The 18447-nt window shown below is 43.6% G+C and overlaps 1 protein-coding gene across 1 annotated transcript in view; it reads right to left on the bottom strand.

The window, feature by feature from the left end:
* Positions 1-16005, bottom strand: part of CSMD1 (CUB and Sushi multiple domains 1) — a 4035193-nt gene extending 4019188 nt beyond the window's left edge. Inside the window, 1 exon segment of the mRNA XM_029596871.1 lies at positions 15705-16005. Within this exon segment, the coding sequence (XP_029452731.1) occupies positions 15705-16005 (301 nt within the window).
* Positions 16006-18447: the final 2442 nt, after the last annotated feature.

Raw genomic sequence — 18447 nt, 5'->3', positions numbered from 1 at the left:
TCCTCCTCGGCCTACCCTCATCCACCATCAAACCCTTGCAAATGTTCCAAAATGCCATTGCCAGGGTCATCACCAATTCACGGAAGGCTGATCATATCACCCCCATTCTCAAAGAACTCCACTGGCTCCCCGTAGCATTCCATATACTCTTTAAAATCCTTACCATAGTGCACAAATCCATCCACTCGCATAACTCCAACTGGCTTGACGATCCTTTCTCTCCCATACGCTCTGAACGACCTGTTCGATCTGTCAACAAAGGCACCCTTTCTATTCCCCTATAAAAAAGCCCACCTCTCCGCTACTAGGGACCGCGCTCTATCCATTGCAGGACCCAAACAATGGAATGCCCTCCCCACCTTCCTCAGGCTTGAACCTTGTTACTCCAAGTTCAGAAAGAGACTTAAGACGTGGCTCTTTCAACAAGCATACCCTGACTAACCCTCCCTCCCCCCCCCCTCCTACCAGCCCCCGCCTAACTGGTTCCCATTTGTATTTAGGCTCCGGTCAGTATCCTGCTTAAGCCACCTTGTGTTTACCTGTAAATAGTCTGTTACACTTGTTAATTGCTTTAATTTCCAACCTGCCTGCTCTATGTATATTCCTCCCAGTTTTCCCCTCCCTGTTGATTGTAATTCCAACCTTCTAGTTACAATGTGAACCGGTATGATGTATGCTTACTAATGCCGGTATATAAAAGGTTTCAAATAAATAAATAAATAAATAAATATGTGTATTCTTATGTGAGCATATCAACGGGTGATTTTGTAATAGTCATTTAGATGCATAAAATCAAGTTTAAACACATAAATAGCATTGAAAATTATACTCAATAGGTCTTTAAAGAATATGACATGGTACAACAGCATTTCTTGTTTGAGCTAGGTTTGCTGATTTTGCTTTGAGAGAAAAAACAGAAGCTAGAAAATCTGTCCTGCAAACTATAATGGAAGTTCTATAAATGAAGCAAGGGATCTTCTGAATATTCTTGTTTCTTTGATAAGAGCAAATATATTTGGAGCTTTGGATAAAGGACAGTGAATATGTGTGTGGGTGAATAACTCATTATGGGTAAGATCATGGATGTCGTGAATGGCATCAATGGAGCATCAATTCTGGCTTTATCTCCTGCATGCCCTGAATGCCCTTTGTGTGTCATGGTGAATAATGTTTTGAATACTCTGATTCCACCAAAAACTTTCTTTTGCACAGTTGCTATTTGGCAAGACCTGATTTTCCTGATGTACGCAGTGCCCAATGATCCCAAAGACCAGGAATGAGTTGGCCGAATAATGGCTACATAGTGAAAACAAAAGAGAAGGATCAGCATGTATTGTTTCTGCATTTAAATGTAGATCAGGCAATTGAGAGATCAGTGAACTTAGTCTCAGCGGCCATAATTACAATGATACTGAGTCTGGCCCGGTCATCACTCAACAACCAGAGAGCAGGATAAGGGAGGTGGAGTTCAGAGAGAAGTTGTACAGTCCTCTTGGAGGATTGGCTTCAGATAGCAATGAGAAACACTGCCAGTTGGCTGAGGATCTCAGGAAGGCAGTGCCCAGGTTTGAATGTCACGGCTTTAAAAGCTGCTGGCTGGCAGGAATTTTCCTTTCTGCTTGGCCGTCAAGATTAGGCAAACCACCCTACCTCTCTGTGACTTCTTTTACCTTTTTATGATGTGTTGTCAGCTTTTTTCTTGACTTGTGTGTGATGTTGCAGTTTGGAGGTGGAAGACCCAAGACAATTTACTGATTTGTGGGGAGGGGGTCCTGCTTAAGTTGGAAGTGAATCTTCCAATTTTGGGATAGGAGGATGCCAATGGCATGCTGGGGCTGCATGTTACATATGTGGTCAAGGGATGGCTATTGGCAACTATTTCCCAAGGAGCCTCCCCTGCTGGGTTGTGGCAGGGGTAGGTTTCAGCTGATGGCAGTGGTTCACCAGAAGGTGCCTAAGGTGAACCATAGGTGGACCCACTGAGATGCAGTGCTGGGACATTCAGACTTCAGAGCAGGGAATGAAAAAGACATTCAATCTTATGGCTTGGGTCATATACAGGGAGATTCACTTGAAAGAGGCCCCAAATATTCTGTAAGAACCCTCACTAGGATGAAGCAATCTGAACAAAACAACGTGCAATGTGCTCCTCAGTATATGGAGCTTCGAACAAGCTGGGAGCGATGAGGTAGGCACCAGACAGCTGTTGCAACATTTAACCTCCGTTTGCAAGATGGAGCAACGTCTCACACATCAGCAAAGAGCATAGCAGAAATAGAGTCCTTTTTTGGCAACAGGGTAATTTCAAGGGGCTTTGACCACCAAGGTCACCGGTTCTGACACCACCAGGCTTCTTCCTTTGGGGTATGCTCAAAGAAAAAGTCTATCGGAACAAGTCTCACACTATGGAAGATTTGAAGTGAAGCATCCAACGTGAAATTGCTGCTATTCCCCCTGATATGCTCACAGACACATTCAGGAACATGGAGCACCGCATCGAAATGTGTCTGGCGGAAAACGGCAATCACTTCCTGCATCGCATGTAATGCAAAAGATTACACATACGTCAAGGTATGTAGCGTATTTTTTGGGTTCAGATATTCAACCTAATAGAAGTTAAACAGAATATTTGGGGCTTCTTTTGAGTGAATCTCTCTGTATTTACACAATAAAGCTGAGGTCTTATATATACCCAAAAATGTTACTAATTTTGGTACGAGATTGTGAGGGGTGTGATGAGTGTAGATGGGCCAAATTGTCTTGGTTACCCACGTTATGAAGTAAAACTATTTTCAAAGCTTTTTTTTCTTATTTCAAAAAACAATATATGAGAACTATTTATTTCAGGAGGTTATTTAACTTGACTCCAGACAGCCAATGTTTCAGAAAGCCTAAATCTTTTCTGGAAATTCTGTTAACTCTTTGTGCCAAACTGTAAAGTAATAAAATAGCAATGCACTCTGAAAACTAAGGGACAGCTTTTCAAAAGGCCCAGCGACATGCATAAAGTCCCGGGATGTGTGTAAGTCCTGGGGCTTTACTAAAGGGGCGGGAAGGGGGCGGGGCATGGGCGGAGCAGTCCAGGGTGGGGATTGGGCAGGGCCAGAGGCCTGCAACACAGCGGCCATTGCTGCTGTGTCGAGGGATCACGTGCTGGCAGTTGGCCGGTGCATGCAGGTCCGGAGGCAGCCGCAAAATGTAAAACAAAAATGTTGGGGGCGGTTAGAGTAGGGCTGCCGTGCAAGTTATAAAATCAGGTGTACATGTATGCGCGCCGGGTAACGCGCACACATGTACACCCACGAGCACCTTTGTAAAATCTACTCCTAACGGAATATCAAGAAACAGAAGAGAACCCTAGAAATTTCAGTGTTTTTCAGAGTAGATATCTACAACAATTTATTTTCACTATTGAATTTATTCAGAATCTGGTAAAACTGATTTCTAAAAAATGTGGCTGTCACAAATTAATGAAAATGTGGATAGTACATTTCAGCTTCTTGCTTGTGAACTCAACATGTGACTTAAGAGATTTACATTTACATCCAGGTAAGGATTATAAACATGTACATGCATGAAAAAGCAGCTTTGAGGGTAAAATCCTTAATAGGGCTTTTCTCAAAGCCTGTGGGCACACTGGAAAAAATGCAGGGAAAATGGGCTTGCAACTTCAATAACCTGAGGCTGCAAAGAACATTATCAAAAGATTATAGAACAGAGAAACTGCAGCAGAACTGCAGTGATAACCCATACTAAGTCAGGAATATACATGCATACAAAAAAATTAGCACACATGCAAAATATGCAAGTAGGCTGTTCATGTGAATATGATCTAAAATCACTGGGCCAGATTTTATAACATGCTCGCGGGCGTAGATTTGTTCACGCAACCCTGTGCAAACAAATCTACGCCCGATTTTATAACATGTGTGCGCTGCCGAGCACATGTTATAAAATCCAGGGTCGGCGCGCGCAGGAGGGTGCATAATTGTGCAACCTGCGCACGCCGAGCCCAGCAGCCTCAACCTAGCTTGATAACAGCTAGATAGAGAGTGCATCAAGCTAGGTCAAGAGTACATTGTACAGTTCTCATCTTTGTGAACCTTTCATTACTCCAAATCACATAAATTCTTCACTGATGTCTTCTGTCCTGTTCGTACCTCTGACTGTGCATGTAAAATTGCCCCTCGAACCTATAGGGTCATTTTCCAATTTGTGTTATGGCGTTTTCACATGCGAAAATTTCCTTAACGCATGCAAAAAGCACCATAATGCATGGTATGATGCTAATATTTAAAAGGGGAGGGATTGGGGAGGTCAGGGGCGGGAATTTTGTAAAAGTGGGCTGGCTTTGAGAAGCCATAATGCATGATTTCATACAGTTTTAACACCAAAAATAACTACACCTTTTTCATTAGCATTAAACTGTGTGATGTCATGGAATATGCCCAAAACACAATTTGAGATTGTTTTCTCAAATTCCCTATTGGGCACGTTTAGGCTGGGGAAGGGCCAGAGATGTGGGAGGGGAGTGGGGGAAGGGCCAGGTAAGTGGGAGGGAGAGAGAGAGAGAGAGGGCACCTCTGGGGATAGCACCATAGTAAGCAGCTATTTATGCTACTCTAGGAGGTCCACCTAGTAACTCGAGGTGAGGTCTAGGTAGTAGTGTAGGGGTTAGGGACCACTTTTACATGCAGAGTGAGATGTACGAATAGAACAGTGCACTCTTGTGAAGATTTGATATCCTTCGGAGCGAGGAAACTCGCACTCACCCAACGATGAGATTTGTACAATCTTCACAATACCAGGAGATATGCATGTGGCTGGGCCGCATGCACCAAGCACATTTTCAGAGCGGCCTGGCCATGCATGTATCTCCCAGCACGAATGGAACTGCTGGGCATCTAAAAAGGGATGGCCCGGGGGCAGGGCAAAGCCAGCCAGGACAGCACCATTAAAGTGCACGCCAGCAGAACTTACTTCAGCTCCTGGGAGCAAGTAAGTTTTACAACAAAAAAATTAGGGTAAGTAGGTAGTGTTTAGGGGTCAGGGAGGAGAGGAGAGGGGAAAAGGAAGGAAGGTTAGGGAATTTCTCTCCTAGTCCATTCTTTTATTGGTGCAGACTGGGAGAGAATTGGGGAAAGGCCCAATTGCATCCCCACGTGTTAATTTCAAATTCCCCCCCTTGCACGTGCACATGCGAGCGCTGATATAAAATTGGGCGTGCATGTGCATCCCGGGAACTACACACACATGGACGCCCATGCACCGCTTTGAAAGGTTACCTCACAGAGAATAATATTGGGAAATTATTCCTCTGTAGATATCTTTACGTAATCTGTGATCTGAATTTCGTTTTTAATTTGGCCTGGTTGTTTCCTATTGGCCTTTGAACTTCCAGGTCTATCAGAAAGAGCTTCTATTGGTTTATTTGAAACTGTGCAGGGTTCTTTCCTGTTTGTTATGATTGTCTCATCCCTCTGGGAATTGCAGATTAGTGGAATATATGTCTATTAAATAAATAAATAAATAAATAAATAAATAAATAAATAAACAAGCAAGTACATTAATTAACAAACTTAGCACAGACATTGTAGCAACAGTCCTAAACCAAGGTCTATGAGGTACAGCTGGAACTCAGTAACATGGCCCCTAATCTGGTCATCAATGAGATACTGTCAGGCAGATTTTAAATCAATTGTGTGTATAAAAAATGGGGCTTATGTGCATGGCCAGGCCTTGCGCATGCTGCGTGCATTTTCAAAGGGCCTGGCCATGCATGTAAACCCAATTACATGCCAAAGTGATGGGCCCAGATAAAGGGCGGGGAGGAGGGGCGGGGCTGGAGTCGGCTAGTACAGCGGCCATTTGTCGCTATGCCGGGGAAGCACATGCTGGCCAACTGCCAGCACGTGCAAGTTGCTTCTGCACCAGAGGAGCAGCAACTTAAAAAAAAAAAAAAGGTAAGCTGGTGAGTGGACTAGGAGGGAACTGGGGAAGTGCCGATTGCGTTGCCGCACGGACTTGCAAAACTACACCCCCCTTTGCGCGCGCGGCTCACACGTGCATGCGTCGATTATAAAATCCGGTGTGCATGTGCACATGGCCACACAATTTTATAACATGCACGTGCCGGTGCGAGCATGTTAAAAAATTGGTGCGTCTATTTGTGCACGCCGGGAAGAGTGCATGTGTATTAAAATCTACCCTTGTTTGTCTAAGTTAGCCAGATAAACTTATCCAGCTAATAGATTTACTAAGCTGCAATAAGGCTATAACACATGTAAAACAGAATTTAATAAGTGACAAACACTGCTTATCATATGATATGTATGATAGGGATGTGCAGAGCAAAAGTTTATGTCCATATGTCCATATGTCCAAAGGGGGTCCCATTTGCGGTCAATATGGACATAAACAGAATTCAATGAGTTGAGTATATGTCCATATGTGCAAATAAAAATTTAAACCCCTCACCCTCCTTAATACCCCCCCCCAAGACTTACCACAACTCCCTGGTGATCCAGCGAGGAGTGAGGACGCCATTTCTGCAATCCTTTGCGAGGAGCACGTGACGTCGGCGCCACGTCGAGTGACGCGGCGTCACGTGATTCCCCGCGGGGTCGCGCCGGAAGGAGGCCCCCTCAAGCTGGCCAAAAGTTCCTTTTGGGCCGAACGAGCGTTCCGGCGCGACCGCGCGGGGAATCACGTGACGCCGCGTCACTCGACGTGGCGCCGACGTCACGTGCTCCTCGCAAAGGATTGCAGAAATGGCGTCCTCACTCCTCGCTAGTTCACCAGGAAGTTGTGGTAAGTCTTTGAGGGGGGGATTAAGGAAGGTGAGGGGTTTAAATTTTTATTTTGGATCAACAATCGCGATTTCCCACATATCCAACATAGCTATGTTGGATATGTGGGAAATCCGATCGTTTATGTCTCATCACTTTTTTAAGTTAAAAAAAAATATGCATAGCGTTTTACATATGCGGTCAATACGAATGCACACCCCTAATGTATGATATTGTATGTCTTTTTTAATTCCACCCCCTATTGGAATTAGCTGCCTTACATGCATTTGATGCTAAAAATTAACTATTGCATGCAAAGCAGCTGATGCTTAGTTAAAAAACAACGTGGGTGGCTTAAAAAAATAGTTGCATTGTTTTATCAGATTTTAAGAAGTTGTACTTATTTTTTTTCCCAGGGAAAAAAATTTAAATCCAGATGTCTAGCCAATATAAGGATTTTTATTTATTCTAAAAGGTTTGCATAGATCCAGCCCTTTAACTTTAGTGTCTCATAGTGGATTCATATTTTTATGGGGCTGGCCAGAGTCGTTTATAAGGTTGGCATAATAAATATCAATCTTTCACTAAATGCAGATTCAAGCAACAATGGTGTGAAAAGGTAGACATTAATATTGCCACATTGCTTCTTAGTCTACACTGAAGTCTCCTATGCCAATATATCTTCTGTCTACCAAGGAAAAAATGTAATTGCTGGTGTGTGTACAATTTGTTTTCTTTCTTTTTTTTTTTTAATGAGGTTCTCAATGATGCTGGAACATGCTCTATACATCAGCCTGATTGGCTGGCCAGCACAAATTGAAAAGAATATATATATATATATATATATATATATATATATATATATATATATATATATATATATATATCTCTTACATACTGCTTTCAGTGTAAGTAAGGACAAAGAACAAATATACATGTATCAAAAAGGATTTCCCTGAGGAACACATTAAAAATTAGGTTTTCTTAAATGCCTTTTAAAAAAAAAAATCCAGCCTCTATCACCAATTTGGCACAACTGGCTAGAAGCAAAACAATTTTATTGTCATTCCCTTATTTTTTTTTTTTTGGCCTGGGGCTGGATGGGTGAGGGAGGTCTATATCTATAAAATGTAGTTATTTGATCTCTCCTGCTAGTTCAAAAGAACAGGCACCATTCTCCAATGCTGTAATTAAAAAGTATGTCCTACTTTTTAATAATGAATAATGAATCCAAAATAAAAAAAAGATAACTTAAAAACTCTATTACTTGATATTTTACACAAAAATCTTGCCCTAATTTGGGAGAACAAAAAAAAAACAAACAAGCACACCAAAGACAGACAGACAGAGAGACACTTAGAGAAACAAAAAGACTGAGGAAAAAGTCATTTACAGATTTCTTTTACTCTAGATTAATTTTTACGCGCATAACTCTTTTTGAAAATTACCTCCTGTGGATTAAAGCTGAGAAAAAATAGTATTAAAAAGTTGTTGTTTTCAGCAAATTTTACCTGTATTGTTCTGTTTCCTGGCAACTAGTGGGAGAAATGCCAAGATATTAAGTAAATGAATGGAAATGTCATCTTGGCATGGAGGGTGAACACAGGGAGGCTTATTACTGAGCAGGCGCACCGCTTGCTTTTACGCAAGTGAAATACTGAAACAATACCTGCCTCATGTTTTACCTCTTTGTCTCAGTCTTCTTACTTGCTCTGCTTTCTCTGCAATACTATGGCTAATGGCTAGTAATCTAATGCTTTCTCTGTCTTGCTACCTACCTTAAATGACAAACTTAGATAAGAGCAGAATTTGGATATCATTCAAAACAAGCCTGTAACTCGATCATACAAATGACCTTACCAGATCTCATTCTCCCAATTTTTTTCTAGATGTAAAACCAAAACTAACGATAGCCATAGCCAATTTTCTTTCCTTTTTGTTTTACTGAATAAATATTGACACCAAAGTATGTTTTCTTTAATTCAATCAGAACCTAGAACACATTTAAATTAGAGTGGCACGTTGTTACCCTTCTTTTACCAAATTTCAGAAACACTATAAATGATTGACCTTTTTTTTTTTTTTTTTTACCAGTTTCTTCGTCTTAGTGTGCCCACATTTATGGTCTCTGCAAATTAGATAGATCACTATCTGGCACAATTGCTACTACCTGAAGCTGATGTCTCCATGTGTAGATGCAGGATTATAGGACAGAGTAACCCTAGGACTGAGATTTTAGAAGAGAGTTTGCATATAATGATAAAAAGTGAAAATAGATCTGTGACACTAAATTCAAGTATAGCATGGAAAAAATACACACAGTAAAAAATGTTTAGAAAAATAAAGTTGCCGGTTCATTTAAGGTTAGCATGCTTCAGTCTATCGTGTACAGCAAAAAATAAACACTTTTTAGCCCAATGAAATAAAACATCACTTATTCACTGAACACATTATAAAAGATACTGAAGAATAAGACCAGAAATGAAAACAGTGTAACAAATAAGCAGAGTCATTTTGCCGTAAGGGCTTAATGAAAGAGAAGAGAGAGAGGGAGAGAGACTCATTATAGCAAAGTGGGGTGGACTTACAATGCAGTAGACACCTGTGAAGACTGGATGTCATTTGGAGCACTGAGAGTTCAAATAAAAGTAGATTTGTACACTGTACTCTCTACCTAGCCTGATCAGGCTCTCTCTCTCTCTCATCAAAGGGGGGCCATGGATTTTTAAATTAGGGGGTCAGGTTAGAAAGGATGAGCTAGGACCTTAGCGCATCCTTGCTAATGCGAACCCAGATGGTTTTCATGACTGCCATATGCCGGTCACGAAAACCAACACCGATAAACTCGGTGTCGGTTTTTGTGACTGCCATACGGCAGTAAGGGAAACTGATGCCGATAAACCTAGTGTTGGTTTTAACTAAATTTACAGTGTTCACAGATCATAAAAATCTGGAACACTTCAGCCAAGCCCCTCGTCTCAATGCTCGTCAAGCCTGGTGGGCTCTGTTCTTTTCCAGATTTAACTTTGAGCTTCGCTACCGCCCGGCAGAGAAAAATCTCTGGGCAGATGCCCTATCACATTCATTTGAACCCGAAGACAAACCCGATGAACCCGGTCATATTATTGACCCTGCTGGCTACTCATCTTGTTCCTACTGGAAAAACTGTGGTGCCCCTTCGATTCCATGAAAGAGTCCTCCGGTGGACACATGACTAAGTTTGCCGGTCACCCAGGGTGAGCACAAACCATAGCACTGCTTCAGCGATTCTTCTGGTGGCCCACTATAGTCTGACACTAAAGCATACATCAATTCCTGCAGTACCTACACTCGATAGAAACCCCTGGTTGGGCGACCTTGGAGTTTACTTCAGCCACTTCCAGCTCCCGAAGAACCGTGGACACATCTTTCCTCCGAGTATGGTTAAAACTAACGTGGGAGCCCCGTGACCCTAACACAGATCCCAAGGCTCTTGCATTAGATTTAAAGGGCTAATGTAAATTTAGAAAAAAAAAATCCCAAAAAAGAAAAAAAGTGTAGTGGGGGTCAAAGCTGACCACAACTCACCCCAGGGCCACCACTCGAGGTGGCCCCGATACCCAAAAGTAAAAAAAAAAAATAAAGTTGTTCCCATACCAATGGTCCCCCCACCTGCAACACTGTCTTCAACATACAATGCCTCCCCTACTCCTTTCCTTTGAAATTATGGTAGCCATTATCCCACCTCAACCCATCCTCACCCCAAGGATCCAAACCAATCATTGGGGTTATTGTACCCCTCTAATACCTTCCCCTCCCTCATCCCCCAAATGTATAAAAATATCATTGGTGTGAAAACCCGACCACCCTGAACCCTCCTCCTACAACCCCAAACCTTAAAACATTGCCAAGGTTCCTGCAATGGAGCCAGGGGCACTCCTTGCCCCGGGTGGTGCCATTTTTCAAAATGGAACCAACCTGACACTGTCCCAGTCACATGGCTCAGGCAAGGTCTGCTACACTTTTTCTTTTCTCTGCCACATTATTTTTTAAGTGGTTGGCTCTTTAAGGTAATGGAGGACATGAAAAACAACATGCCATATATCCATGATGTTTATTCAAGGAGGGGTCCACTATCACAGCAAAAACTCCCCCGCAATATGGGAACCCTTCTGTGAAAAAACATTGTGGCTTAGTGCATCTAGACCTAAGTCTATATCTGAAGCAACAGATGGTGAAGTGATTTGCCCAATGTCACAAGGAGCAACAGTTGGATTTGAACCCTGGTTTCCTTGATTCCTGTATTGAGAGCATAAGTGTATACGCCACTAAGACATGGCTATCAGTGTTAAAAGGATTTTCAGCCCTGAAGCAGCATGAATGCAAAACATTGGCCAATATCGGCTTACTGGCAATTATTTATTCCATCAACTGTTGCTTGGCACGTCCCTACCTTGATCTTACATCTGGACAAAATTGGATCGCAAAATAAGTGTCTAAGCTGTATCTTCATCATACGCTGGGCCGGATTTTATAAAGTTGCGCAAGTGCGTACTTTTGTTCGCGCACCAGGCGCGAACAAAAGTATGCTGGATTTTATAAGATACGCGCGTAGCCGTGCGTATCTTATAAAATCCGGGCTTGGCGCGTGCAAGGGGGTGCACATTTGTGCAACTTGCGTGCGCTGCCTGTTCCCTCCCCCTCGCACCTTCCCCTCCCTTCCCCTATCTAACCCACCCCCCGGCCCTATCTAATCCCCCCCTTACCTTTGTTGGCAGATTTACGCCTGCTGAAAGCAGGCGTAATCTGTGTGCCGCCAGCGGGCTGCTGGCGCACCATCACCGGACCTGGGGGCTGGTCCGGAGGCCTCGACCACTCCCCCGGTCCCGCCCTGAACTGCCCCCCTGACCCCAGGCACGCCTCCTCCCCCGCCCCTTTTACGAAGCCCCAGGACTTATGCCCGTCCCGGGGCTTGTGCGCGCCGCCGAGCCTATGCGAAATAGGCTCAGCGCGCACAGGGGGGCGGTTGGGGTAGGTTTTTGGGGGGTACGCGCATATCTTAAGCACGTACCCCTTTGAAAATCTACCCCAAAGTGTACTTATTTAAAATTACAGGACTAGACTCTAAAATATGGCAAGTATCAAGGTTGCACCAGTGTATTGAGTGTTAATGCTGCATTCAAATTATATTTCTACATTTTTTCCAATTCAGTCAGAAGAATTAATGGATGGTAATAAAATATATATATATAAACCATTTTCTAAAAACTTTAACATTTCATAAAGAAAATGCTTTCTCAACATTAATTTAATGGAGGTACAGGTCTTTGACCAACGATTGAACTAGTCAATATGCTTTAAGCATTTGGTCATTTGTATATATAGCCTCTGAGGCCTTTTTTCTTCCTTTTGCTGTAAGCCTATTCTTGTTCATCATAAGAATTTATTTCATGGTGGAGTTCTTTTTCTTGATTCATAGCCTGCTGTTCTAAATAATAGACAAGGCGCGTTGGCGTACTTTTGTTGGCGCTCCAGGCGCCAACAAAAGTACGCGGGATTTAGTAGATACGCGCGGAGCCGCGCGTATCCGCTAAAATCCTGGATCGGCGCGCCGCAAGGCTATCAATTACATATAGCCAAGCCGTGCCGAGCCGCGCAGCCTACCCCCGTTCCCCTTCCAAGGCCGCTCCGAAATCAGAGCGGCCTCGGAGGGAATCCTCTAACGCCCTCCCCTCCCCTTCCCCTCACTTCCTCTACCTAACCCACCCCCCCGGCCCTGTCTAAACCCCCCCCCTTATCTTTGTCGGGGGATTTACGCCTCCCGGAGGGAGACGTAAATCCCCGCGCACCAGCGGGCCGCCGGGACGCGGACCTGGGTGCGGATACGGAGGGTGCGGCCACGCCCCCGGGCCGTAACCATGCCCCCGGACCCGCCCCAAAACGCTGCCGACAACGCCCCTAAACACCGAGACGACCGGGCCCGCCCCCGACACGCTTCCCTCGGAGAACCCAGGGACTTACGCGAGTCCCGGGTCTGCGCGTTGCCGGTTGAGCCTATGTTAAAATAGGCTCACCGGCGCGCAGGGCCCTGCTCGCCTAAATCCGCCCGGATTTGGGCGGATTTAGGCGAGCAGGGCTCGTAAAATCCGCCCCTTTATGTTCCTAAACTTAGGCAAATTTTACAAGCCTAGCTGGCGTAAAAACTGGGAGATATGTGCATAACGAGCTTGTGCGCCCGCCAAGCACATTTAAAAAATGATCCGCCAACATTGTATATCCCCTGGTATGTGCGGAAGGGCTGGGCTCCTGTCAAAGGGGCAGGTTGGGGGCGGCGTCTAGCCGGCTTGGGCAGGGACTGGCCAGGATAGTGGCCATTAGGTCTTGTCCTGGGGAAGCGCGTGCCAGCAGCCGGCTGGCGCATGAAACTTACTCCTGCTCAGAGGAGCGGGTAAGTTTCAAAACAAAAAAAAATAGATTAGTTGGGGGGTTAGGGGTCAGAGAGGAGAGGTGAAAAGGAAGGGAGGAAGGAAAGGTAGAGGTATAAGAAAGTTCCCTCCCAGTCCGCTCCTTAATTGGAGCAGAGTGGGAGGATAGTGAGTAAAAGCCCGATCATGTTGCCGTATGTGCTTTTAAAAATTCTCTTCCCCCTGTGTGCATGAGTTGCGACCTGCCTGCAAATGCGTTCACCGATATAAAAATTAGGCGCACATGTGCCCGTGGGTATTGTATTTTATAATATGCATGCTGCGATGTGTGCATGTTATAATATCGGGGCATCCATGTACGCATGTCGCGAACTGAGCATACATGGACGCCTGCGCGGGCATGTTAAAATCTACCCCTTAATGTTTTGCATGTACATTTACTACCACAGGGGAGAGAGACCTACATGGATAATTTTTCTTTTATAATGTACATATGAAAATTCTCTTGGCAAAACTATGTATATTGTAAAGCAAATGTAATAGTATGTGCATAATTTTTCTGGGATAATTTCATCATAGACTTCTGTGAGATAGATCACTTTGAAAATTGGTGTAACATATGTACATATTCACTGGCTAACATAAGAAATGTAACAAAATTACTCCATAAATATGTGCATTAACATGAAATTTTAATGTGCATTTAGCAGCGTAGTTAACACATAATTCACTAGAGTGCATAAAGCCTATAGTGTATTATTCAGAAAAGTGCTGAGATTGTGTGAATTAAAATGAGCATGTTAATGAATGCATATAATACAATTTACATCTTTAGAGATGTAGTAAACTTTTTCCATTAATGGCCATGTTAAAGTCTACAAATACACAAAATAAACAACATTTAAATATTCAGGATAAAATCATTTTGCATATTAATTGGCTCATTTAAATTTTAATAAAAAGTCTGTTATTTGAAAAAACTATGCTCCTTTTACCGCAAATATGTAAAACTTGCTTTATCGCTGCGCTGATGTGCATTCAGTGCTAATGTGTTAACTCCACTTTAATATATGTTCCTTGCTAATTCAGCCATTTATCACATTAATGGTTTATTACTTTTGATTCTTTGATAGATTTATATTGGTGTTGATGTTTACTGTATTATCAACTGCAGAAAAATACATTTCTTTTGAAAATGAGTAGTACCATTTGTTCAATTTATAGTCCATGTTCCTTATGTATATTAGCCATGACCTTTTATTTTCAAGTTATCCCTTTCCTGAACTTTACTCAGTTGAATAGTAGTGAAGGGGACGTTAGTAAACACTGAATAGCAACAGACAGTAAGAGAAAAATCTTCACATTTTTATTAGAAGATATCTTAGGAGCAGTACAGCTTATCAAGCAATGTAAATGCTCAGTTCAGAGTTCCTAAGTCATTATAGTCAGTTAAATATATCGCCTCGCCCAAACCTACACACCAATGGGTTAGTTTGTTTGCAAAACATTTTCCAGCTAGTTGGTATTATTTTATCTCATATATGCTAATAGTGCATATTAACCCGGGCAGCTGCGATCATTTGTCACTAAGGGGGTGGGGAGTGAAGACAACACACACACAGGGATTCCAAGGTACCACAGAGACCAGATGTGAGTAAAATTGGCCACAGTTTTATTGACAAATAACAATATACAACCATAATCTTGTATCCGAGCCATAACAGAACTGTCAAAGTGTTACTTTTTTTGCGCAGTCAGTACATCACCTCTGGCCCGGGGCCTGCCACAATCAAGCAAGGCCCTGCCTTCTGGGAGGTAATTAACTTCATGGTATTCCCAGTGACCCACCTCACCCAAGCAAAGTGACTGCCCAATCACAGGGTAGGTGTTCGGTCTGCTGCCAATCCGTGCCTGGTGACAGACATCCCCCATCACATCAAAGTAGGGCATACCACGTGCTGTGCACTGCCTCCAACTGATGACCCCGGCACCCCCTTCTCTTTGACATCTGGGGTGGATCCCCAGAAGTCCTCCCAGTTAGAATGAGAAAGACAATCAGCAATCTCGTTGTGAAGACCAGAGATGTGCCTCACCCGTGCCATCAAATTTATCCGTAAACACTTTTGAGACCATTATCCTTAGGAGTTCTGAAACTGGGGTGCATCTAGCAGACTGTCAATTGATCATCTGGATGACCACTAGGCTGTCACACCAGAATATTACCTTTCTGTTCGCTAGTCATTCATTCCAAATATGAAGCATCACTACTATCGGGAACAGCTCCAGAAAGGTGATGTTCGACATAGTGCCTGAATCCACCCAATTTCCTGGCCATGTCTCCCAAAGCTAGCTCCCCAGACAGTATGGGCCAAAACCAATGCCCCCCAAGGCATTGGAGAACAGCTCTAAGTCAAAGCTGGATACTGGAGGGGGTAGCCACACTACTGAAGCCATTGAAAACAGCCGAGGATGTCTCCCATATCCCAAGATCCTCATGCACACCGTGGATAACCTGCAAGCAGTGGCAATTTTTGACTGTCATGGATGCTGCAATCAATTGGCGCAGAAATGCCCACCTCATTGGAATACCCAACAGACAAAAGCAGGCTCCCAATTAAGGATTGCATGGTGGCTAGAGCAACCCTGCGAGCTGGGTGCACACCCCAGATCAGTTTGGCCAACCTCTGAATTCCATTGGCCGGAAGTCTGGCCAAACATTGTATGGTATCAAGCTCAATGCTGAGGAAAGCAAACACCCTAGTTGGCAGTTCCAATCTGTCCACTGCCAGTAGAATGCTAAAATCTCTGGCCATGGTTTGACAGCCATCATAGAAATTCATGGCACACATTTGAGTTGCAAGGGCCCACGAATAGAAAATCATCCAAGTAGTGCACGACGCCTGTCAAGCCTGTGTACCAGGACAATGCAAGAAGGTGTCAAAAGCCCCAAAGTGAGTGCATGAAACTGAGCATCCCATGGGCATGCACCCATTTAACTAATAAATGCCCTCTAAGAAGAGCTTTTTAGATATCCTGCCTTTCTAACCACCTACTTATCATTGCTAGGTACTACAACATTCCATAGTGTCATATCTCTTAAAAAGCAATCTAAGTGTAATGGGTCAAGAAAAAACAAATGTATTATTCTGATAGGTTACTAAATATTTACATGGCAATTTAAGAAAAAAACTTGTTCCAATATCTAGTATCCTTTGCTTAAAAGATAGAAACTGTTCCTATGGACTTGAGTAGTCTGAGAAACATCAGGAAAGATCTGGATTTTTTGGCCATAAAATAGAAAATCTTTACACTAAAAATATTTATAAAGGACCAAATCCTTATCTTGCTTTAAAGAAAAAGAAACAAGCAAAGTAACTCTAGATGGAATGTTAACACGGGAGTCTCTAGGAAGATGGAGATCACTGGACTAGCCAGATAATCTAAGAACATGCCATACTGGATCAGACCAAGGGTCCATCAAGCCCAGCATCCTGTTTCCAACAGTGGCCAATCCAGGCCATATGAACCTGGCAAGTACCCAAAAACTAAGTCTATTCCATGTTACTGCTGCTAGTAATAGCAGTGGCTATTTTCTAAGTCAGCTTCTAAGTCTACCTTCCTCATCCGACCAATACCACTTTCTTCTTAGGAAGATAATACAATTTAGAAAGAACAGGAACCTTATCCTTGTCAAAGGATAATACCTCACATATATACTTCCTAAATAATTCCCCCGATGATAGTAACCTAGAAATAGGAATGTTTAGAATATGTAAATTACAGGATCTTATTTCATTTTCTAACAATTCAAGTTGATTATGGACAATATGATTGTCCTTGATAGAAGATACACAAGCAGCTTACACCGAAGTTATTGTGAGTTATTGCCAACACAGATCTTTCTATTCCTGCAATTTTGTTTTCTTGCTCTTCCATCTTAGTTCTCACTTCAGTTGAAAAGACATATACCTGGGACACAGAATGTGATAGATTTTTATCAACCTTAGCAATCAATCTCCATACATCCAAAAGATTAATATTAATTGGTTCTTCAATTCCTTCAGCTATTTCAGTCATAGAAGGAATTTTCAAAGGAAGAGGGCTACAGGAGAACTAGTCCTCAAAGCCCCCAGAATTGGCAAAGTTGACTTCAGGTAATTCACAATTCCAAAAAGCTCTAGAACTAGGGATGTGAATTGTTTTTGAACGATTAAATTATCATCAGATAATTTTAAAATCGTCCTAAATCGTTAGAGTGCACGATACAATACAAATGCCCCCAATTTATTGTCAGGGGCATTTGTATTGTATCGTTAAATAGGGCACGGGAATTATTTGGGGGAGGGCGGGAAAACCGGCACACCCAAAACAACCCCTAAACCCACCCCGACCCTTTAAAACCAATTCCTTACCCTCCCCCACCCCCTCCAACCCCCCCAAAATGTTAAATTACCTGGTGGTCCAGTGGGGGGGGGGGGGGTGCCGGCGCCATCTCCCACTCTCAGGCCATTGGTGCCATTTTGGCTGCCACTAATTAAAATGGCGCCGATGGCCCGATAAAAATAAAAACCCCACCCGACCTTTTAAATCGACCCCCCTTCGCCTCCCCCCACCCTCCTGACACTTTTTCTTAGGGAGGCCCGCGCCACTAAAAAAAAACAAAACACCCGACCCTTTAAATCGACCCCACCCTCCCGACCCCCCCCCAAAAAAACCTTTTTAAAATTACCTGGTGGTCCAGGGGGGCCTCGGGGAGAGATTTCCCATTCCCAGGCATCAGCTGTCTAAACAAAAAAAATGGCACCGATGCCCCTTTTCCCTTACCATGTGACAGGGTATCGTGCCATTGGCCGGCCCCTGTCACATGGTAGGAGCACTGGATGGCCGGCGCCATCTTTAAAGATGGCGCCGGCCATCTTTACTCATCAGCCCCTATTGTAGAGTATAGTATAATAGGGGGCTGATGAGTAAAGATGGCCGGCACCATCTTTAAAGATGGCGCCGGCCATCCAGTGCTCCTACCATGTGACAGGGGCTGGCCAATGGCATGGACACCCTGTCACATGGTAAGGACAAAGGGGCATCGGCGCCATTTTTATTTTTAGAACAGCTGATGCCTGGGAACGGGAAATCTCTCCCCGAGGCCCCCCTGGATCTCTCCTCTCCCCGAGGCCCCCCTTATCTCTCCCAGAGGCCCCCCTGGACCACCAGGTAATTTTAAAAGGTTTTGGAGGGGTCAGGAGGGTTGGGTCGAT

The sequence above is a fragment of the Rhinatrema bivittatum genome, chromosome 3 (assembly GCF_901001135.1).
Source record: "Rhinatrema bivittatum chromosome 3, aRhiBiv1.1, whole genome shotgun sequence".
Lineage (NCBI taxonomy): Eukaryota > Metazoa > Chordata > Amphibia > Gymnophiona > Rhinatrematidae > Rhinatrema > Rhinatrema bivittatum.
This window is presented reverse-complemented; position numbering and strand designations above follow the sequence as displayed.